This window comes from Nerophis ophidion, linkage group LG09 (assembly GCF_033978795.1).
Source record: "Nerophis ophidion isolate RoL-2023_Sa linkage group LG09, RoL_Noph_v1.0, whole genome shotgun sequence".
Lineage (NCBI taxonomy): Eukaryota > Metazoa > Chordata > Actinopteri > Syngnathiformes > Syngnathidae > Nerophis > Nerophis ophidion.
Window position 1 is genome coordinate 36,299,316 of NC_084619.1, and position 20,951 is coordinate 36,320,266.

Below are 20,951 nucleotides of genomic sequence, written 5' to 3' on the forward strand. Positions count from 1 at the left end.
TATATATATATATAAATATGCATAAAATAATAACGTTTGTCTTTTTTTCTTCATTGGAATATTTCCACTGCATTTGTTCACTTTTATTATTTAGATAGTATTTATCGAAATGAAAGTTTAAAAAAAGTTATGAGTACTGGATTTGCATCAGTTCCAACAACAGACAACATTACCTTTAACCTATACCACCCTAATTATGTTGTAGTGCATATACTCAAAAGAGAGCTTTCTTTGACAACAGTTGAAAATTAAGAAATACATTTACAGAAACAGAAAAAAATTCACATTTAATACAAAAATTTCTGAGATACCCCAAAGGTTTTTATGATAAACAATATTGATGTGATTTGTTCCTCTATTAATATCCATTCTTTTTTTTCTAGCTGCTGACAGAAGCTAATTTTTTTCGAAATGGTAGTTGTTCACCAGTACAGTCGTATCATCAGAGTGTTTCTGATCACATGCTGCTCTGCAATAAAGGCTGCGAGTGCCCAAGGAAGCGCATACTCCAGAGTCACCAGTCCTCCCAGGTTGTACTTGTAACCGGAGTAGTCCCAGGGACAGGCTTTCAGCAAACTGAGCACAGTTCCCCAGGTGAACTCCCACAAGTAAATGAACAAAGTGTATGTGAGGAGACGCACGGGCAGTGGTTGATGATGAGTCAGCAGCAGCCAGTTTCTCAGTCTCTCCATTAGGTAGATTGCAGTGGCATACATGGGCAGCGCCCAGAGACTGCTGAATCCCATCATCCTTCTGTCCTGGATGCTGCACCAGTCCAACACGGCGGTGAAACACACCTCGCAGAGACAGCCGTGTAATGCATACACGTAGAGACGAGCCGGTACAGACAGGGTACAAGTCTTTGTTTGGACTTCATTGCTAACTTGACCTAAAAACAAGAAAACCAATTTAGTATGTGTAAGTGTCCCCGTGTGTAGCAGGACACTTCATTTCTTGGTCAAAAGTGTAAAAAATAGTGGGTCGTGATAATGTCACAGTATGGTTTCCATCACCATGATCCCATTCAGGCGCATGTATTTTTGGCAATGCATTATACAACAAAACTGAAATTAATAGATGGTAATAGTCCGACTCATAAAATATGAAGATGATATCAGTAAAAAAAAATGCATTTACTCTGGATTAGATAACTAGTCCATCCATCCATTTTCTACCGCTTGTCCCTTTCCGGGGCGCAGTGAGGCTGGAGCCTATCCCAGCTGCACTCTGGCGGAAGGCGGGTACACCCTGGAGAAGTCACCACCTCATCGCAGGGCCAACACAGATAGACAGACAACATTCACACTCACATTCACACACTAGGGCCAATTTAGTGTCGCCAATCAGACTATCCCCAGGTGCATGTCTTTGGAAGATATGCATTTGTTTTTATCTATTCAATGAACTTAAAATAGTAGTGCTTTTGGCTGCATTGAGCTTGTCAAGGCTATGAGATTCAATGGAAGTGTTGTTGTATTTTAGACAAAGTTTGTCTAAGTCTTAGTCGAAGTCTACAATTGTTATTGATACTGATAATTTGTGATTCACCTTTATTAGTATTGTGTTTGTGTGTGTTTTCAATTGCTTTATGAGTATTGTAAAGTGAGATTAGGGGGGAAATGGGGTTGCTCTATTTTCTTTTTATTTTCTTAGATGGATAAACATTCTGTCTGATTTTTATAAATTATAAAAATGGGGGAAAAGAGGTGCACTTGAGATGTCAATTAATGAATGCCAAGACCGCTTGATTTGAAATTTTACCGCAAACTTATTCTAAGCACCTTTCTGCTCCGTAACTGATAAGAATAAAATAGCAAATTTCCCCTGACATTGTTGCTCTTCCCCGTGGTGCTCGGGGGTCGGATTTGGCCGACCAGCATCCACAACCACCGGGCATCTCGTTTTCATATACAGAAGGAAATATGTTATTGTCATGTATGTCTTATATGGAAACAACTTCTTGCAATATGCACCGCAGTGTCTCCCAAAGTGTATCTTCAGCATGCTTCTGTTGTCCAGATCGCACTTTAATACAGCCCAAAAAAGGTGATATATATTATTATTTGTTCGCTGCACGTCAACAACATGATGACACATCACAGGTTGGACCATATGACACCAACAATGTGGAGAGAAATGACTGTGTCGATGGTGACAGCCCGTATATACACAAAATCCTCAGTTAAATAGTGCAGTTTGCACTTGTTATCAATTGAAAAAATCACCCACAAATAATAAGATTTGCACACACTATTTAGCACTTGTAATTTGGATCTTAGTAGAAGTTTGGAGGTGGCACGTATGGCACACCACTGCCCTGAACAGTTGTTAGTAATTGTACATTTAGATCGAAAAATGCGATATGTGCTCAATTTATTAATGTGTTGCGTGTGGTAGCACATGCCAGCCCTTTACAAATCTCACTTTGAACATGCCAGGATTCATGAGATTGGGATCATATTTATTCTTGCAATTTTGTATACTACTCACAACTTCCACGCACATTTTGAGCAATAGGACATCAATTTTACCAATCAAATTTGTACCCATTAGAGCTCATATCCTCTTTCACAGTCATTACGTTTCCATGCACTAAATTAGTTTGATTTCTCAAATAGTTCGTTTTTTTGTATTTAGACACCTATGTGTAAAGTCCAAGTGTCCATGCACTCTCTCTATTGCGACTATTGGTCATACACCATGTGCCTCCCTGTACACTGGGGGGCTCTTATTTCATTTATCTATGCATCTATCCATGCGTTTTCAAGGCTAAAAAAGATTCACGCTCACATTCACACACTAGGGCCAATTTAGTGTTGCCAGTCAACCTATCCCCAGGTGCATATCATTAGAGGTGGTAGGACGCCGGAGTACCCGGAGGGAACCCACATTTAAGCGTGGTTAAATGAATTAATGTTCCTATAATGACTTCACACTAGCCAACTGCGGATCGTTACAACTTGTTGACGTTAAACAGCAGACAGTATCAACAAAATGATCTTGGATTGTGCTACGAACATGACGCTACTACCAAGAACCTATTGGGGCGGATGCAGATTCGAAACAAAGACAGTTTTTTCAAATGAGTTTTTGGACAAAGAATCACGGAAACAAAACTCTTGAATGTCTCGGAGTTCATACATAAGGCTTTCGATTGATGGAAGGAGTTGAAAATCCTAAGGGAAAGACCGTTCGTGCTACGGTCGATACCATTCAAGATGAAGGTTGCTATTGTTCTGGACTATCTTGTCAGCTGTGCGGAATACAGTTATTGATAATCAGTTATGGAGTGCACAAATGCAGCGTGAAGAGGTTTGTGTGAACTTTAATATACCTGCTTCATTATCTTTCATCTCATTCTTATTCCGTTGGGGAGTCCAAATTAAGCCGGCATTTTACATTTCCTTAGCTACCTGCTTCAATGAATCTCTGTTTATTTTTTCTACTATGACGCACTTCAAAATCTTTTGTTCTTTTAATTTGTGAAGCAAATAAAAAGTATCCTCTTCATGACAATTGTTGCTATGTTTTTATTGGTTAGTATCTGCTTCCGGGTTGTATCCTGGGTGTTGAGACTGGCACGCGGGATAAGACGGGTCCTCTCCGGGTCGCACACACCCACCCACTCAAGAGATTTGATTTCCAATCGCTTAATCCAGGTGTGTAGGCCTGGAGCGATAACAAATTTTGCTCAACAATATATTGACCTACAAATTATTGTCGATAAACAATACAATTGCCAATATTTTTTGCGACCAAAATAACCACTGATATAATGACAATACATAATAATAATGGAGGTGTACCACTTCAAATGCAATTAAGTTGTATATCTCATATATTTGACATTGCAATTGAATTGCAAACTGTTAAACATCAAGCTAAATAAAACCAACAAATAATACAAATACAACATAATGTTTGTAAGCCAAATTTTGCACTTGAATAAAAAAAATCACAACCAAAATCGGTTCTGTCAGGGGGTGAGAGACCCTCAAATATGAAAAAAAAATGGACCAAAATAATAAATAACATTTCTAAATGACATAAAGTTGACCAAAATGCTCACGGTTATCATTATTATCGTGATGTTGTTGAATGTGCTCCAAAAAAAAATTATACACACACTTACATTTTATTACCGCATTTTATTTTTTATTAACTAGAATAGATAGACACAATATACTTTACCGGCAGAAGAAACATCAAATATTGTTTTGGCTTCATAAGAGCCACATGATTTTTATTTGTGTATTTAAATATGTTTATCTTTTATCTTAGATTGATAAGATTGGTCAGTTGTTTCACTTCAGATTTGTGACGTCAAGTGAGTTAACTTCCTTTTGAACGCAGTTCGTGTCCGCCTGTTTCAACTTGTCGTGTTTATCGATCACTTTGCAAAAAAACAGCACATTTTTTGTTTAATGTAAATACCGTCTCTCAGTTTTTTAAACACCACTGTGCTTGTACAGTTTTTGATTGGGGAATGACATTTCATAATGGGGAAAGACGCTATGTCTGTTGTTTACATGTTAGCATTTAAGATAGCGGCAGTCAGTCCGTCTGTATAAGTGCAGTTATGAATGGCGGTTCAATAATACTAACTGTCGGGACTTTCCAAAGATTTATCGAATATTGGCCCAGACCTGCGGGTGTGTTAGTCTGACTTTTCAAAAAACTAACACAATTGGATTAAGGTGTTTTCATGGGCTGTTGGAGGCGTATTTAGAGCCAAACTATTTGAGAAATCAAATAAATTAAGTACTGATTGATAAGTGTTGACTTGTGATGATAATCTGTCATCGTTGCTCACTGTTTTGTTTTTTTTCACTTCATGGGTGGCATTATCCCGACATATGACACACCTGATATGGTGAGCAAATAAGCACTGAGCAAAAATAAATTAAAATCTTTTTTTCTCCCTCATCCTTGTTGTACCCCTGAGGAAATTACCCATTTGGCCTATCTCTACTGCCTGGGCCTCATAGGATTGACAGCACTTCTGTAATTAGGATTAACAGGCTGTGATCTCAGCTTAACTAATTAAAGACTTGGAAATAGGTTTGCATTTAGAACAACAACGTATTGAGCGACTATCACTTCTATGTTACCATGTCTTTTCTTAAAATGACACGGATAATTAAAATCATACAGTATCATTGCTGCTTGTTTCATTACTTTCTTCATCGCAGTGCTAATTAATGCTATAACAAGTCACAAAGTGTGGACATCTGCAGCCATAGAACAGACTAAAAATGCCATTAACAGTCATAACTCTCACCTGGGTCATCACTACCTTGTATTCTCCTCCCATGTAGTATTCTCGCCTCCATCCTCAGGCAGCATATGTGTCCCTCTGCCTTTTTAGTCACCCTCTGTGTGTATGTGTGTGTGTGTGTGTGAGTGTGTACACGAGTGTATCTTGAGCTAAACATTAAGCTGATCCATGTTTGACAGGGACGTTCCTGTGACAGACTGAGGTCGAGGACAGAGGGAGAAACCCAGGAAGCAAATCTGTACGACAAGTTCAAATCGATGTGTGTGGTACAAATGCCAGTATTGATCTGATGGGCTTTCCTGTGAATGCTGCCTTTCATAGCCTCAATCAATGCACTTGCACAAATATAAGATCATGAATTTTGTACATTGAAGCCCTATTTAAAGAAGCCTTGAGTCATTATTGGGTGAGCTTCACTTTTAACAATGCACCCAGGAGCTGGGTTTGTCAATAATGATGATAAAAGTTAATGATTGGCTCTAAATCTAACCCCACTTGTATTGTTCATTCTTTTGTAAAAGCAGTTAAAAAGTGCTCAATTTGATTTGGAGTTTTATTTTTGATTAAGGATCCCCATTAGCTGGTTGCCACAACAACCCACTAGTCTTCCTGGGGTCCCCAAACTCAATACAAATTACAAGTAAAAGCATATAATTATAACTACACAATACAAAACCAAACACAAATCATCAACAACCAAACTAATTTAAAGACTCAGAATAAAATATTAGTTTCCTTTAACAGCATATATATATATATATATATATATATATATATATATATATATATATATATATATATATATATATATATATATATATATATATATATATATTAGGGGTGGGCAAATTAATGCGTTAATTATGAGTTAACTCATCAATCTATTAACGCCGACAATTATTTTATCGCACATTTGCGTATGTTGTTTACATGCTTTTATTTTGTTAACGCCTTTTCTTAACAAGATGGCGTCGCCCGACGTCGAGGGGCTCTTGGTAGAGATGGAACATTTGGCAAAAATACCGGACAATTCTGCAAATTTCATGGCTGGCTTACAGCGTGGTCACTCCGGGATCACTTACGACCGCCAGACAATTCTGAATGTGGATAGATCGGGCCGTTTTGGACTGAATGACGCGTGCTTGCTAGACCTGCTAGCTAGCATGGGAATACTTTGCCGGCTACATCCAGCGGCCTGTGAAGCACCGGAATATATGTGTTGTCTGTCTATTTATGAATAATGCAGACGAGGCGTGTTGGCTGAGTTCTTAACGTTTACTTTCAGAGCGTGCATATCACAACATACAAGATGCCGTCATGGCGACACAACCTATACCGGGCTACCGCGCATGCTCGTCACTCCTGTTGCATGCTGGGTATCGTAGTTCTTTTTTTCCCTGGCTCATAACATCGCAATGTAGTACCATGTATATGCGTTCAGTTTATCAAAGCACCAAGCGAACAATCGGAAAATTCCCATCATATCAATTCCTAGATATGGTCATAATTATTTTAAGTGCACTATGCAGAATAAACACAACATTATTAATATTGCTACTACGGATAATTTGATCAAAAATTCCCTAAAACAGCCCACTACCTATAATATAGTTTTTTTTAAATATAAGATCCCTGATAAAAATAATGTTTCTGCTGTTACCTCAGAAATTGCCTGTTCAGATGTTATGATTGTGGCTCAGAGATTTGTATGTAGATTATATTTATTTTCCATAACAAACAGGTTAACTTAATTACCCTGGCAGTGGTAGTAATACGCTTAAATGTTTGTATTTACATTTTTTGAGTTGATTTTCATAAAATATGCTATTTAACTGCTACTGTTTAACAAGGACTGATTTAAATTGTGTTTGCACAACAAATGTTTTGGCGCTTTTGTTCATGTGGGAGAATATTCCAATAAAGGTGCACTACACACTACTTTTGAATTCATTATTGGGCTTTGCGTATACAATGCAGTTAATCGCGATTAATCAGAGAAATAGTGCGATTAACTTCGATTAAAATTTTTAATCATTGCCCAGCCCTAATATATATATATATATATATATATATATATATATATATATATATATATATATATATATATATATAAAAAAACCCCGTTTCCATATGAGTTGGGAAATTGCGTAAATATAAACGAATACAATGATTTGCAAATCCTTTTCAACCCTTATTCAGTTGAATATGCTACAAAGACAACATATTTGATGTTCAAACTGATAAACATTTTTATTTTTGCAAATAATCATTAACTTTAGAGTTTGATGCCGGCAACATGTGACAAAGAAGTTGGGAAAGGTGGCAATAAATACTGATAAAGTTAAGGAATGTTCATCAAACACTTATATTGAACATCCCACAGGTGTGCAGGCTAATTGGGAACAGGTGGGTGCCATGATTGGGTATAAAAGCAGCTTCCATGAAATGCTAAGTAATTCAAAAACAATGATGGGGTGAGGGTCATCACTTTGAAAGCAAATTGTCGAACAGTTCTAGAACAACATTTCTCAACGAGGTATTGCAAGGAATTTAGGGATTTTACCATCTACGGTCCGTAAAATCATCAGAAAGTTCAGAGAATCTGTAGAAATTACTGCACATAAGCGATGATATTACGGACTTTTGAGCCCTCGGGCGGTACTGCATCAAAAACCGACATCAGTGTGTAAAGGATATCAACACATGGGCTCAGGAACACTTCATCAAACCACTGTCAGTAACTACAGTTGTTTGCTACATCTGTAAGTGCAACTTAAAACTCTACTATGCAAAGCCGAACCCATTTATCAACAATATCCTGAAACGCCGCCGGCTTGGCTGGGCCTGAGCTCATCTAAGATGGACTGATGCAAAGTGGAAGGGTGTTTTGTGGTCTGACGAGTCCACGTTTCAAATTATATTTGGAAACAGAGGACGTGGTGTCCTCCAGAACAAAGAAGAAAATAACCAGTTCAAAAGCCAGCATCTGTGATGGTATGGGGGTGCATTAGTGCCCAAGACATAGTGGGTAACTTAAACATTTGTGAAGGCACCATTTATGCTGAAAGGTCCATACGGGTTTTGGAACAACATATGTTGTCATCCAAGCAAAGTTATCATGGACGTCCCTGCTTATTTCGGCAAGACAAGTGTTACAACAGCGTGGCTTAGTAAAAAAAGAGTGCTGGTACTTTCCTGGCCCGCCTGCAGTCCAGACCTGTCTCCCATCGAAAATGTGTGGCGCATTATGAAGCGTAAAATACGACAGCTCTACATAAAACAAGAATGGGAAAGAATTCCACTTTCAAAGCTTCAACATATAGTTTCCTCAGTTCCCAAACGTTTATTGAGTGTTGTTAAAAGAAAAGGTGATGTAACACAGTGGTAAACATATCCTTTCCCAACTACTTTGGCACGTGTTGCAGCCATGAAATTCTAAGTTAATTATTATTTGCAAAAAAAAATAAAGTTTATAAGTTTGAACATCAAATATGTTGTCTTTGTAGTGCATTCAATTGAATATGGGTTGAAAAGGATTTGCAATTCATTGTATTCCGTTTATATGTACATCTAACACTCATGGAAACTGGGTTTTATAATATATATATATATATATATATATATATATATATATATATATATATATATATATATATATATATATATTTAATGTTTATATATATTTTGTCTTTCATCACATGATTTGTTGTAAGTTTGATATAGACCAAAAACAAATGGTTCTCAGATAAATATAATGCATTACATTGTATCCAATAGGTTTCCAATAGAGGTGATATTGTGAGAATTGTTGGTGTGTATTTAGTGCGACTACCTGAAACCAGTTTGATGAATGCTAGACCTCCAGATCAGAGTCCATAGATTCAGTAAACACAGATTCCCCACATCAGAGTCATTGACCATAAAGTTATCAAGCTATCAAAGGGTGGACACCTCAGAGATTTAATGTTTGGTTAGGGAAATTAGTATCGTGAGAAATAAAACGACAAAAAACACCTCACTGACTTAAAACTAGCATGCAAATTTAAATAGAAAAGTAAAGCTAATACAATTGTTTTAATTATATTATACTGCACAGATCAATATGATTATGTAAAGAAATTAGATAAGCATTGTATTTTCATAAAAACATGTATCTATCTAGTGGCAGTGCTCTGTTCAATGTTCAAGTTCAGCGCAAAAAAACAAAGACTAAAAAATATCCAAAGGTCAAATTCCAACTGCGACTACATGTGCGTGTGTAATAGAATACAATAGAATGCTTTATTGTCATCAAACAAACCAATGACCAAGACTGTTAGGACCGGCCAGAGGGGGCACTCTTTCAAAACCTCTGCAGACTTAAATGACTACAGACCAGTGGTACTGACGTCCGTGGTTAAGAAGGGTTTTAAAAGGCTTGTTCTCCAATATTTCGAGGAGACTGCCTCCTCCAAAACTTGGATCCACATCAGTTCACCTACAGGCCAAACCCGTCCAAAGAGTAGGCTATAGCCACTGCTCTCCACTCAGCTGTGGAACATCTGGAACTCCCCAATACCTATGTCATCAACTACAGCTCAGCACTCAATACCATCATTCCTGACATGCTGGTGAAGAAGATTCACTTTCTTAAAAGAAACTCTGTAATTATATATTTTACAGATAAACAGTTATCCACTGTATTCAATGCTTGTGCTACAGCATACATTTTATTTTGCGACATGTGAATGTTTTAAGGTGAACAAAATGTGATCACTGAAAGGCGTATATGTCTGAAATTCTTCCAAAGCAGGACCCTCACCCGGACATTCAACATACAGCTCATGAAGAATGTTGAATTCTGTTCATTGTTATATTAGCAAATATAATGGAAATGACTGATGTTATTTGATTTTTACAATAACTTCGCTGGATATCGCTTGTGCCTCACAGCGAGTAGGTCCTGGGTGTGAGTCTTGTGTGTGGTTTTAACTGCCAATTACTGTCAATGGAAAAAAGGTACCAGTTATTTCTATGGTAAAATTGTGGCGACTAAGCTATCAGTTTTTATCGTAAAATCTACTGACTTTTTATACTGTTGAAATGTATACGCTTATAACCCAAAGATGATATGCAGATTATTTTTCTTCTTTTAAAAATATCGATGTATGGGATTTAAAAGTGAAATATATCAAAATGACCCCTACATTCTTTGATTTTCTATCTGCGACCCGCATTACAAAAAACATTTGGACACCCATAGTTTGAAGTGATGATGGCAGTGAGAAGTAAATATTTTTTTAATATGATTTTTGGGGGCAAGCAGGACTTTTAAGCGGCGACCTGGTGCTAGAAGCTGGAGTGATGGGTGCAGTGGGTGCGTGGGGCCCAGTAATGGGCAAGCTACTTGGAAAATGTATTAACCTAAGCTACAGTAAAATTTGCTACACTACACAAGCTACACGGCAAAAGTAGCTTGCTACATCAAAGCTACATATGTATATATATATATATATATATATATATATATATATATATATATATATATATATATATATATATATATATATATATATATAATATATATGTGTGTATATATTTATGTATACATACTGTATATATATATGTACATATATATACATACATATATATATATATACATATATATATATATATAATATATATGTGTGTATATATTTATGCATACATATATATATATGTACATATATACATACATATATATATATATACATATATTTATACACATATATATATATATATATATATATATATATATATATATATATATATATATATATATATATATATATATACGTATATATATATATATATATATATATATATATATATATATATCCTAGGGGTGTGGGAAAAAATCGATTCGAATACCTTGTGCGTATATATATATATATATATATATATATGTATATATATATATATATATATATATATATATATATATATATATATATATATATATATATATATATATATATATATATATATACTAGGGGTGTGGGAAAAAATCGATTCGAATACCTTGTGCGATTCAGAATCGATTCTCTTTTTTTTTTTTTACTCTTTTTTTTTCTTTTTTTTTATCAATCCAACAAACCACTACACAGCAATACCATAACAATGCAATCCAATTCCAAAACCAAACCTGACCCAGCAACACTCAGAACTGCAATAAACACAGCAATTGAGAAGACACAAACACGACACAGAACAAACCAAAAGTAGTGAAACAAAAATGAATATTATCAACAACAGTATCAATATTAGTTATAATTTCAGCATAGCAGTGATTAAAAATCCCTCATTTACATTATCATTAAACATTTATAAAATTAAAAAAAAAAGAACAATAGTGTCACAGTGGCTTACACTTGCATCGCATCTCATAAGCTTGACAACACACAGTGTCCAATGTTTTCACAAAGATAAAAGAAGTCATATTTTTGGTTTGTTTAATAGTTAAAACAAATTTACATTATTGCAGTCAGTTGATAAAACACCGTCCTTTACAATTATAAAAGTTTTTTTTTTTTAAATCTACTACTCTGCTAGCATGTCAGCAGACTGGGGTAGATCCTGCTGAAATCCTATGTATTGAATGAATACAGAATCGTTTTGAATTGGAAAAATATCGTTTTTGAATCGAGAATTGCGTTGAATCGAAAAAATCGATATCTTATCGAATCGCGACCCCAAGAATCGATATTGAATTTAATCGTGGGACACCCAAAGATTCGCAGCCCTAGCAGAAATACAAAAACACAAAGCGGTCACAACATTAGGAAAAACGGGAAAAAACTCAAAACAATGACACGGACCCAACCTGTGACACACTGTGTGTGACACGTATAGATGTCTCTCTATCACAAAATAAATCAAAGTGATGCGTACACGGCGGGATAAAATAGAAGTAAGGAACTTAATGTAACCTGGTAACCTGGAGCAATTATAAGGTCACAACATTATTTGTGGGTCATTATTTTTTATTTGCAAGGCGTTATTTGCATTGTATTTGCATTGCTTCATACACTGAACATTACATATTCTTTAATTGAATTTTTACTGGAAAAAGAAGCGAAAATGTCGACCATTCTCGGTGTGTTGGCTAAACATGACAGTGATGCCACGTGGAACTAAAATATATTCCACATCCTCAGACATGTATTTACTTATTTTCTTATTGATTCTTAGTTTGTTTAATTATTTTGCCATTTAATTTTGTGGTATAAAATAGAAATACAAAAACAATTGAAAAAATTTGAATTAAAAAAAAAAGACGCTTTTTTTTGTGTAATACCTGATGCGTCCCGGCCTCACCCAAACGTTGCCTCCATCGGCCCTAAAGTAAATTTTGTTTGAGACCCCTGTCCTAGATGAAGAGAGCAGTAATGATTTTGGTTTACAGACTTATCAATTAAAAACTGAGGACATTGTTTTCTCAAAACACATATATTTGTTTGAATATGGCAAAGGACACACATTATTGTGGTTTTCCTGGATGTCGTCTTCATCACTAAATGAAAAATCTAATCCGCGGGAGAAAATCCCTCTGCCATTTTCAAGTGAAGAGTTCATACGCAAAAACCGATAAACGCCATTTTGATAAAGTTTAGCCCAGCCTCGGTAATATATAGTCCACCACTTCTATTGTGGTATACCAAAATCAATTTGTTTGCAAATGCAGACAAATGCCGCTTTTAACGTCATTTAGTTCAGCGATTTATTGCAAAGGCCGATAAGCGCCATGGATCATTTATCACAAAAGCCGATATATCCGTTTGCCCAACCAGCGCTGCAGTACGGGATCACGTGACAAACAAAATGGCGGTGCGCTCGGACTCACTCAGTGTTGTTATCCGCGCATGAATAATTTGGAAGCTTCTCCTGTGAACAATGTTAAGACAGCGAAAAAAACTGACGTGTTGAAGTTATTTGATGTTGGCGCTAGCACGCGTGTCCGTGAGTTTTACACCGCTGCGTTAAACGATGTTGTCGAGCATGGAGCTAATGTCGATAGCGATGATGAGTGAGCTGTTATCTGCACAGGAGTGTTATTGATAGGCAAACCAGGTTGAGCATTTGTGCTTGTTTTTATTAATAAAACATTGTCTTCATTGCAACACTGTTTTTTTGTTTTTTCATTTTGTGCTGAAAAGCACAAGGTAAATATGTGAGGTCACAGTTCCAAAAAAGCATGTCCGGTTAGCAAGTACGAAAAAACAATGTCCGCAGGGACAGCTAGATTTATACGTACCAAGGGATCCAAACTGTTAAATAATTAAGTAAATAAATGTGAACAGTTGTTACCTTGAAATGTGGCTTTCGATAAATTTCACGTTCTGTTTTTCTCTCTATCTTTATCTTGAATATTATGCGAAATAACGACCGCAAAGAAAACGATTTTGGAGATATCTGTTTTTGCAACATATCATAATTTGGATATATCTGCTTTTGACGTAAAACCACATCAAACACTCTTATTTGAAAGCCATTCATTACATCAGCATTTCTTAAAAGTTTAGGCTTTCATGACTTGCTTATGTTGATATTAAATAAACCATTGTATGCTTGTATATGTACCGGCAACACCAGCAGGCAGAAAATCGTTAATATACAGAATCGGTCAAAATGGATTTATCTGCTTTTGCATATGAACTCTTCAAGTACACTGTAAAAAAAAAAAAAAAGTATGTTTAATTTACTCAAAATTTCTACTGTAATTTTTCTATTCTTTTTTAAAAATAGGTTATAAAACTGTAGAATTGAAGACATTCTCTGTACAAAAAAAAAAAAACTGTTTTTTTAAGTAATATGCCAGTAATGACAAACTATGTATATTTCTATTTTTTTTAACAGAAAAATACCCAAATAATTATACATACCATTTTCTGTTTTCTCAAATTACTTTCAAATTCATGTAAAATTACAGTAATTAACTTTCATTAAATATGCAGCTTGTTATATAAAAGTCTATGTCCATACTAACAATCTAAGAGTTTTATTATGTCATTTCAAAGTAAATCTTATTTTTTTAATATTTATGTGTATTTTTACATTCAAGTTGAAAAATATATGTAGCCTGTTATATAAAGGTTTATGCTTATACTAACAATTTGCCATTTTTCTCTGTAATATAACATACTGTACATTGGTGACTGCAAGACATACTTGATCAACAGCCAACAGCCATACAGGTCACACTGAGGGTGGCCGTACAAACTTTAGCACTGTTACAAATATGCGCCACACTGTGAACCCACACCAAACAAGAATGACAAACACATTTCGGGAGAACATCTTCACCATAACACAACATAAACACAAAATAACAAATACCCAGAATCCCATGCAGCCCTAAATTTTCTGTGTTACAATATACACCCCAGCTACCACCAAACCCCGCCCACCTCAACCTACGCACTGAGGGGGGCAGTGATGTGGGGGGTGGGGGTAGCGGGGGTGTAGCCCGGTCAGAGTTAGTGCTGCATGGGATTCTGGGTATTTTTTCTTTTGTGTTTATGATGTGTTACGGTGAAGATGGTTTCCCGAAAAGTGTTTGTCATTTTTGTTTGATGTGGGTTCACAGTGTGGCGCATATTTGTAATAGTCCTAAATTTGCTTTTACAGCCACCCTCAGTGTGACCTGTATGGCTGTTGATCAAGTATGTCTTGCAGTCACTATTGTATGTCTCCCGAAGCCTTGTACAACATACGCCTCAGTCTGCACGCCGTTAGTAAGGAGTATAAGTTAACTTGCCGAAAGGTTGTAGAGGTTGATAAAGGCAGCGCTATCACGGCACGCCCATAATATACTTGTCCGGGCGAACATCGGGACAAATCTTCGGGGGGGGGCACCGAATGTCTCTCGGTATAAATCGGGAGAATTCGCAAGTATGTTGCCTGGGCGGCATATTCATTCAAAGAAGGATTACTTAGCAACAAGTTTCTGCATCCAGTGGCCCCCAGGTAAATTGAGTTTGTGAGCCCTGATCTTAACAATTCAGAAAAAAATCTGCAAAATAATGGGATATTTCTGTGGAACTGCCAGCTTTGTCACTTCCTTAAAGGTGGTTGATCGTAATAATTTGGAAAAACTCTGTAGAATAAAGGTATTTTTCTGCAGAACTGTTTGCATCGTCACTTTATTAAAGATGGTTGATTTGAATAATTTAGTAAAAATCTGTAAAATTACGATATTTTTCCGCAAAACGTTTAATGAAAAGTTTTTGATCATTATTTGTTTTACAATGTTTTACTTTAGATTTATGTTTTTTCTTTGGCAGCCGTAGCTGCCAGTAAATGACCGTTTTTTTACTTTTTTTTTTTTTTTTTACAGTGTATGTTTCTTCCTTTTTGTGAGTGGTCAGCTTGAAGCGTGCCTCTGTCTCCGACTTCCACCCAAATATGAGTGGAAATACTCTCCAAAGTCAGTGAATTTGGAGTAATAAGCATTAATAAACTGATGGGACAAGTACTGTAAAAGATGGTACCAATAGCGTAGTGTGAGTACATGCTATATAAGGTCAATGTTTCTTTAATGGTACCCTGATGTAAAATTGTTGTGCAGACATTTGTAATTCAGCGTCAAGACAGAATGAAACAAGCAAACACAACTCATATAAAACATAGAAACATTAAAGAAAACGTAAAAGATCACCAGTATACAGACATACTGTAGAACAATAAGAATATAATATCTAATAAACCAATAAACTCATTGTGATTAAAGTGCTATGGCATAATAAATAAATCAAATCCTCTAAAGTACTTGTTGCTCGGATTATTTAAATCCCTCCGGATCAAATCAGACAGCTGGTCATTCAGGTTATTGAGATGCAATAGTAAGTCCCGATTGTATTGGATTCTTGGACAGGGAAGTGACACCCCACACTGGAGAGTTAAGCCAGTCAAAGTCCACAAAACAGCGAAAAGTTAGAGCTCCATTGCTCCGGATCTACAGTACAACGACTAAAAGCATTTATCACTTAAGATCAAAAACACGCACAGATTCACTCAAACAAACATAGTAGGACGCTGAAAAACACATATGCCGGTCTAGGACGGCAACCTAAAATGTTGTAAGAGCCATATCAGACCAAAAATACAAAAAACTAATCTGTCTGGTGCTGCAAAAAATTAAAATCTGTATATAAGTCTTATAATGAAGGTAACACAAGACGTAAGTGTCTTTGTTAGCTATATTAGCCTACTATCAAAATGACTTTAAAAGTCTTATATAAGTGTTATGATGAAGACAAAACATGATGTAAGTGTCTATATTAGCTGTATTAGCCTACTATCTAAATGATTATGTGTTGCAGGCGGAGCGCATCTTCGTTGACAGAAATGTTGAAATTTAACATTTATTTTACACATTTTTACAACAGGGCTTCACGGTGGCAGAGGGGTTAGTGCGTCTGCCTCACAATATGAAGTTCCTGCAGTCCTGGGTTCAAATCCAGGCTCGGGATCTTTCTGTGTGGAGTTTGCATGTTCTCCCCGTGAATGCGTGGGTTCCCTCCGGGTACTCCGGCTTCCTCCCACTTCCAAAGACATGCACCTGGGGATAAGTTAATTGGCAAAACTAAATTGGCCCTAGTGTGTGAATGTGAGTGTGAAGGTTGTCTGTCTATCTGTGTTGGCCCTGCGATGAAGTGGCGACTTGTCCAGGGTGTACCCCGCCTTCCGCCCGATTGTAGCTGAGATAGGCGCCAGCGCCCCCCGCGACCCCAAAAGGGAATACGCGGTAGAAATGGATGGATGGATGGATTTTTACAACATTAGAAACCATTAGTAAATCAGAGGCTACTCAGTAGGTGAGATCATGTACATGCAGATAATGTTTCATGAGACATGCAAAATTAAATTATATACAAAGAGGATAAGGGTAAAATATATTAAATGAGCTAAAATATTCCTACAAATGAGGCATAATAATGCAATATGTACATACATGCTAACCTAAAAAGCATGTTAGCATTGATTAGCTTGCAGTCATGCTCTGACCCAAAATGCCTGATTAGCTCTCCAACAAGTCAATAACATCAACAAAGCCCACGTGCACGTGCAGCATAAAACGTTTGGTGGACAAAATGAGACAAAGAAGGAGTGGAAGTTTTTACATGTAAAAAAACTGTTTGCGTTTTCCCCCCATCTTTTTCCATTTTGAATCCTTTTTTGAAAATGCTCCGGGGAATCAATCATGCGGCTCGAGACCTGCAGGTTGCTGATCCCCGGTCTAGACAATTGAAAACTGGTAATTTGGGTGGTTATTGTTCTCTCAAAGTGTGTTGTAATTCATAAAGACAAATACAACACACACAGCTTTCAAATAATTATGTCCACTGACCGGCTGGCATAAACACTCAATGCAGTTGTTTAGGGCCACCACCACTAAAAGGGGCCACTTGATTATGACGGCCGATGACTGCATCAACATGTGCAGGTATTTCCTTGTTCTATTTTGATGCACTGAATTGCATCATGGTTACAATTATACTTTGTTTCTGCTAAACTTTTATTCAGCTACGAGTCAACATGTCCTTTGTAATAGTTCAAGTTTGGTCCAGCAACATCACGGCCGCATCCATTTAAAAGCACATCAAGACAATTGCTAATTTAGCATTGTTTCGAACGCGATCATTGTGGCAGATTTATGACCATTTACGACTATTTAAGTTTTTATTGTCGTCAAACCTTTTGCCCAAAGATATAATTTCTAAAGAACAATAGTTTTTAATGGTATTTGCCCATTTGTTGTGCTGTGTTTACCTTTTCAATTAATATAATACTTATTAATTTGCTGTACTGCGGTAGTAGATATCAAACGCTTTTCTTTCCCCTTGGACCAATAATCTATTTTTTAGCTTTTTATGTACATTTTGGACATTATCTGGAATATGAACACCTGACTGTTTAAAATATTGGATTGAACTGAATTGTAGTTTCCAATGTAGTCTTTTTGTTTATCTTTTATTCACTGTGGTGGGTCATGCGTTTCCCACCTCGGCCTTCAGTGTTGTCCTGTGTCCAATGATTACCTCTCAAAATGCCATCATTTACAGTATGTCACTACATGACCATTGGGCATTGAATCACCACCAACAGTGTACAAAACTGGTTATTTTCTAGTGCATTTAAAAATCAAATAACTTGCATCAGCAATTAAAACATATCTTATTTGGTACTGTCAAAATTAAATTTGCAAAAAACATAATAAACGTGGCCCTGCGATGAGGTTGCGACTTGTCCAGGGTGTACGCCGCCTTCCGCCCAATTGTAGCTGAGATAGGCGCGACACCAAAAGGAGTAAGCGCTAGAACATGGATGGATATTAAAAGTGAAAAAATAAAGAAGAAAAAGATCTGAACTCACAATTTATAGAACGCATTCAAGCTTCCAGGGTTGGCCAACATGGTCTCACAAGATGTAGTTTCTCTTTAAATATCCTTCTTGAAAATGGCCTTGCAAATAGATGTGTTGTCTTGCCTAATCATAAAAGATGCAGACGAGGCATGTTGGCTGAGTTTTTGAAGTTTACTCCAAAAGGTGCTCATCAAAATCATCCCGGGAAGTATACTCTGCACTACTGTGGCATGCTGGGTAATGGAGTTCTTATGTTACCTAGCTCAGTGGTTCTCAACCTTTTTTCAGTGATGTACCCCCGGTGAAAATCTTTTGAATTCAAGCAAAGCATTTTTGGTTGAAAAAAAGAGATGAAGAAGTAAAATAAAGCACTATGTCATCAGTTTTTGATTTATTAAATTGTATAACAGTGCAAACTATTGCTCATTTGTAGTGGTCTTTCTTGAACTATTTGGAAAAAAAGATATACATTTAACTAAAAACTTGTTGAAAAATACACAAGTGATTCAATTATAAAAAAAGATATCTACACATTTATACACACATTTCTTAATATACAATTGTAAACATCATTTTTAAACTGCATTTTTGTTGGTTTTGTGTTTTATACTCACACTCCCATAGCCAAATCTACCTTTGTTTGTCAGGAGGAATTCCTAAATATAAATCAAATAGTTTCATAGCTATAAAGCAAAAAACAATGTTTACCAATTTCAAGATAATGTACCGTATTTCCTTGAATTGCCGCAGGGCATATAGTATGCGCCTGCCTTGAATTACTGCAAAACTGCAAACTCGCTTCCCAAAATGATTAGCGCATGCTTAGTGTTACCGCCGGGTCAAACTTGTGACGTCACGAGTGACACTTCCCCCTGTCGTCATTTTCAAAATGGAGGAGGCTGATTTCAATACCGGTAATTTGAAATCGCATAAAGGGAAGAAGATTAAGAGCTATTCAGTAGGACTTAAGGTTTCAATCTTACATCACACTCAAAATTTTACTGCATGCCTTTGGTAAGTGCCGGAGTGAGAAGAGGTTTTAAAATAATTAGCTCATGCTTACTTTTACCGCATGCCTTTGGTAAGCGCAGGATTGAGAAGAGGTTTTAAATTAATTAGCGCCCCGGCTGCAATTCAAGGAAATACGGTATTTAACATTAGAACAGACATGAAAATACCATGAATTGATTAACGTGGACCCCGACTTAAACAAGTTGAAAAACTTATTCGGTGTTACCATTTAGTGGTCAATTGTACGAAATATGTACTGTACTGTGCAATCTACTAATAAAAGTTTCAAGTAATCAATCAATCGAAATAACACCCACATATTCACTTTTACAAGAAACAAACTTCGAATTTCAAAGATTGTATTACAACGCTCACAGCTCCATAACTCCTATGGAGTTACACAATATTAAAGACAGAAAAGGGGCCAAAAAGTTCAAGTTCAAGTTTCAAGTTTATTCACAATACCATATAACAATTACAGTAGTGGTTTATTCACAATACCATATAACAATTACAGTAGTGGTTTATTCACAATACCATATAACAATTACAGTAGTGGTGAAATGTCATCATTTAAAGATGTTGGTACGTGAAAGGGTCCCCCAAATAAGCGAAAAGAAGCTTTTGACAGGGGGTCCGGAGGACAGTATATATATGGAAAGATGAAACATGGTAGCAAGCACAACAACAAAAAACAAAAACAAAACAACAACGCTATATGATAAACCCAAGATAGTAGTACCAAAGCAAGCATACACATACATACATACATTCATACAACCATGCAAAACCCAACAGTAGTCTACCCCACATGAGGCATTAAAGATAGGTGGTCAATAGGTAAGTTTTCAGTTTCTTTTTGAAGTTGGAAAATGGATACAGCATCTTGAGGCTCTCATTAAGCTGGTTTAAAATCTTTGGTCCCCTGCATACTACACTGCGAGCGGTACAAGCCAGTAGACGATGTTTACCTGTTATCAGATCTAAGATACGAGTGTTGTGGGCATGCTGGGGATGGTAGATAGGAACCAAGCTACAGAGCCTAAGATTCAGCCTGTAAATGACTTGATAGGTTAAACAAAACATTTAGTCTCACCCATGAAAGCACATGTCTCGGGCGTTCCAACACGATCTGAAGTAGTACCAGGACTGACCACTGAGAGGCAGCAATGTACCATCAAACTGCAAAATAAAAACATAAGCTTTAAGGAGCTATTATTGTAGCATTAGCTGTTAACTACTAGCTAGTAGCTTAGCTGGTAGCCAAGTTTGCTCTTTA

At 36.4% G+C, this 20,951-nt stretch overlaps 1 protein-coding gene across 2 annotated transcripts; it reads right to left on the reverse strand.

Moving 5' to 3' along the window:
• Nucleotides 1–5,427, reverse strand: LOC133559293 (transmembrane protein 229B-like). Of its 2 annotated transcripts, none has more exons than XM_061910914.1 (2): nucleotides 5,297–5,427; nucleotides 1–889 (listed from the first exon to the last, which is right to left on the reverse strand). In XM_061910914.1, the coding sequence occupies exons 1-2, from the start codon at nucleotides 5,331–5,333 to the stop codon at nucleotides 423–425; spliced, it is 504 nt and encodes a 167-aa protein (XP_061766898.1). In that variant the 5' UTR covers nucleotides 5,334–5,427; the 3' UTR covers nucleotides 1–422. The 2 variants fall into 2 exon arrangements, with proteins under 2 accessions (XP_061766898.1, XP_061766897.1); XM_061910913.1 differs by having other exon boundaries at nucleotides 2–889; nucleotides 5,282–5,425.
• Between the last annotated feature and the right edge of the window lie 15,524 nt (nucleotides 5,428–20,951).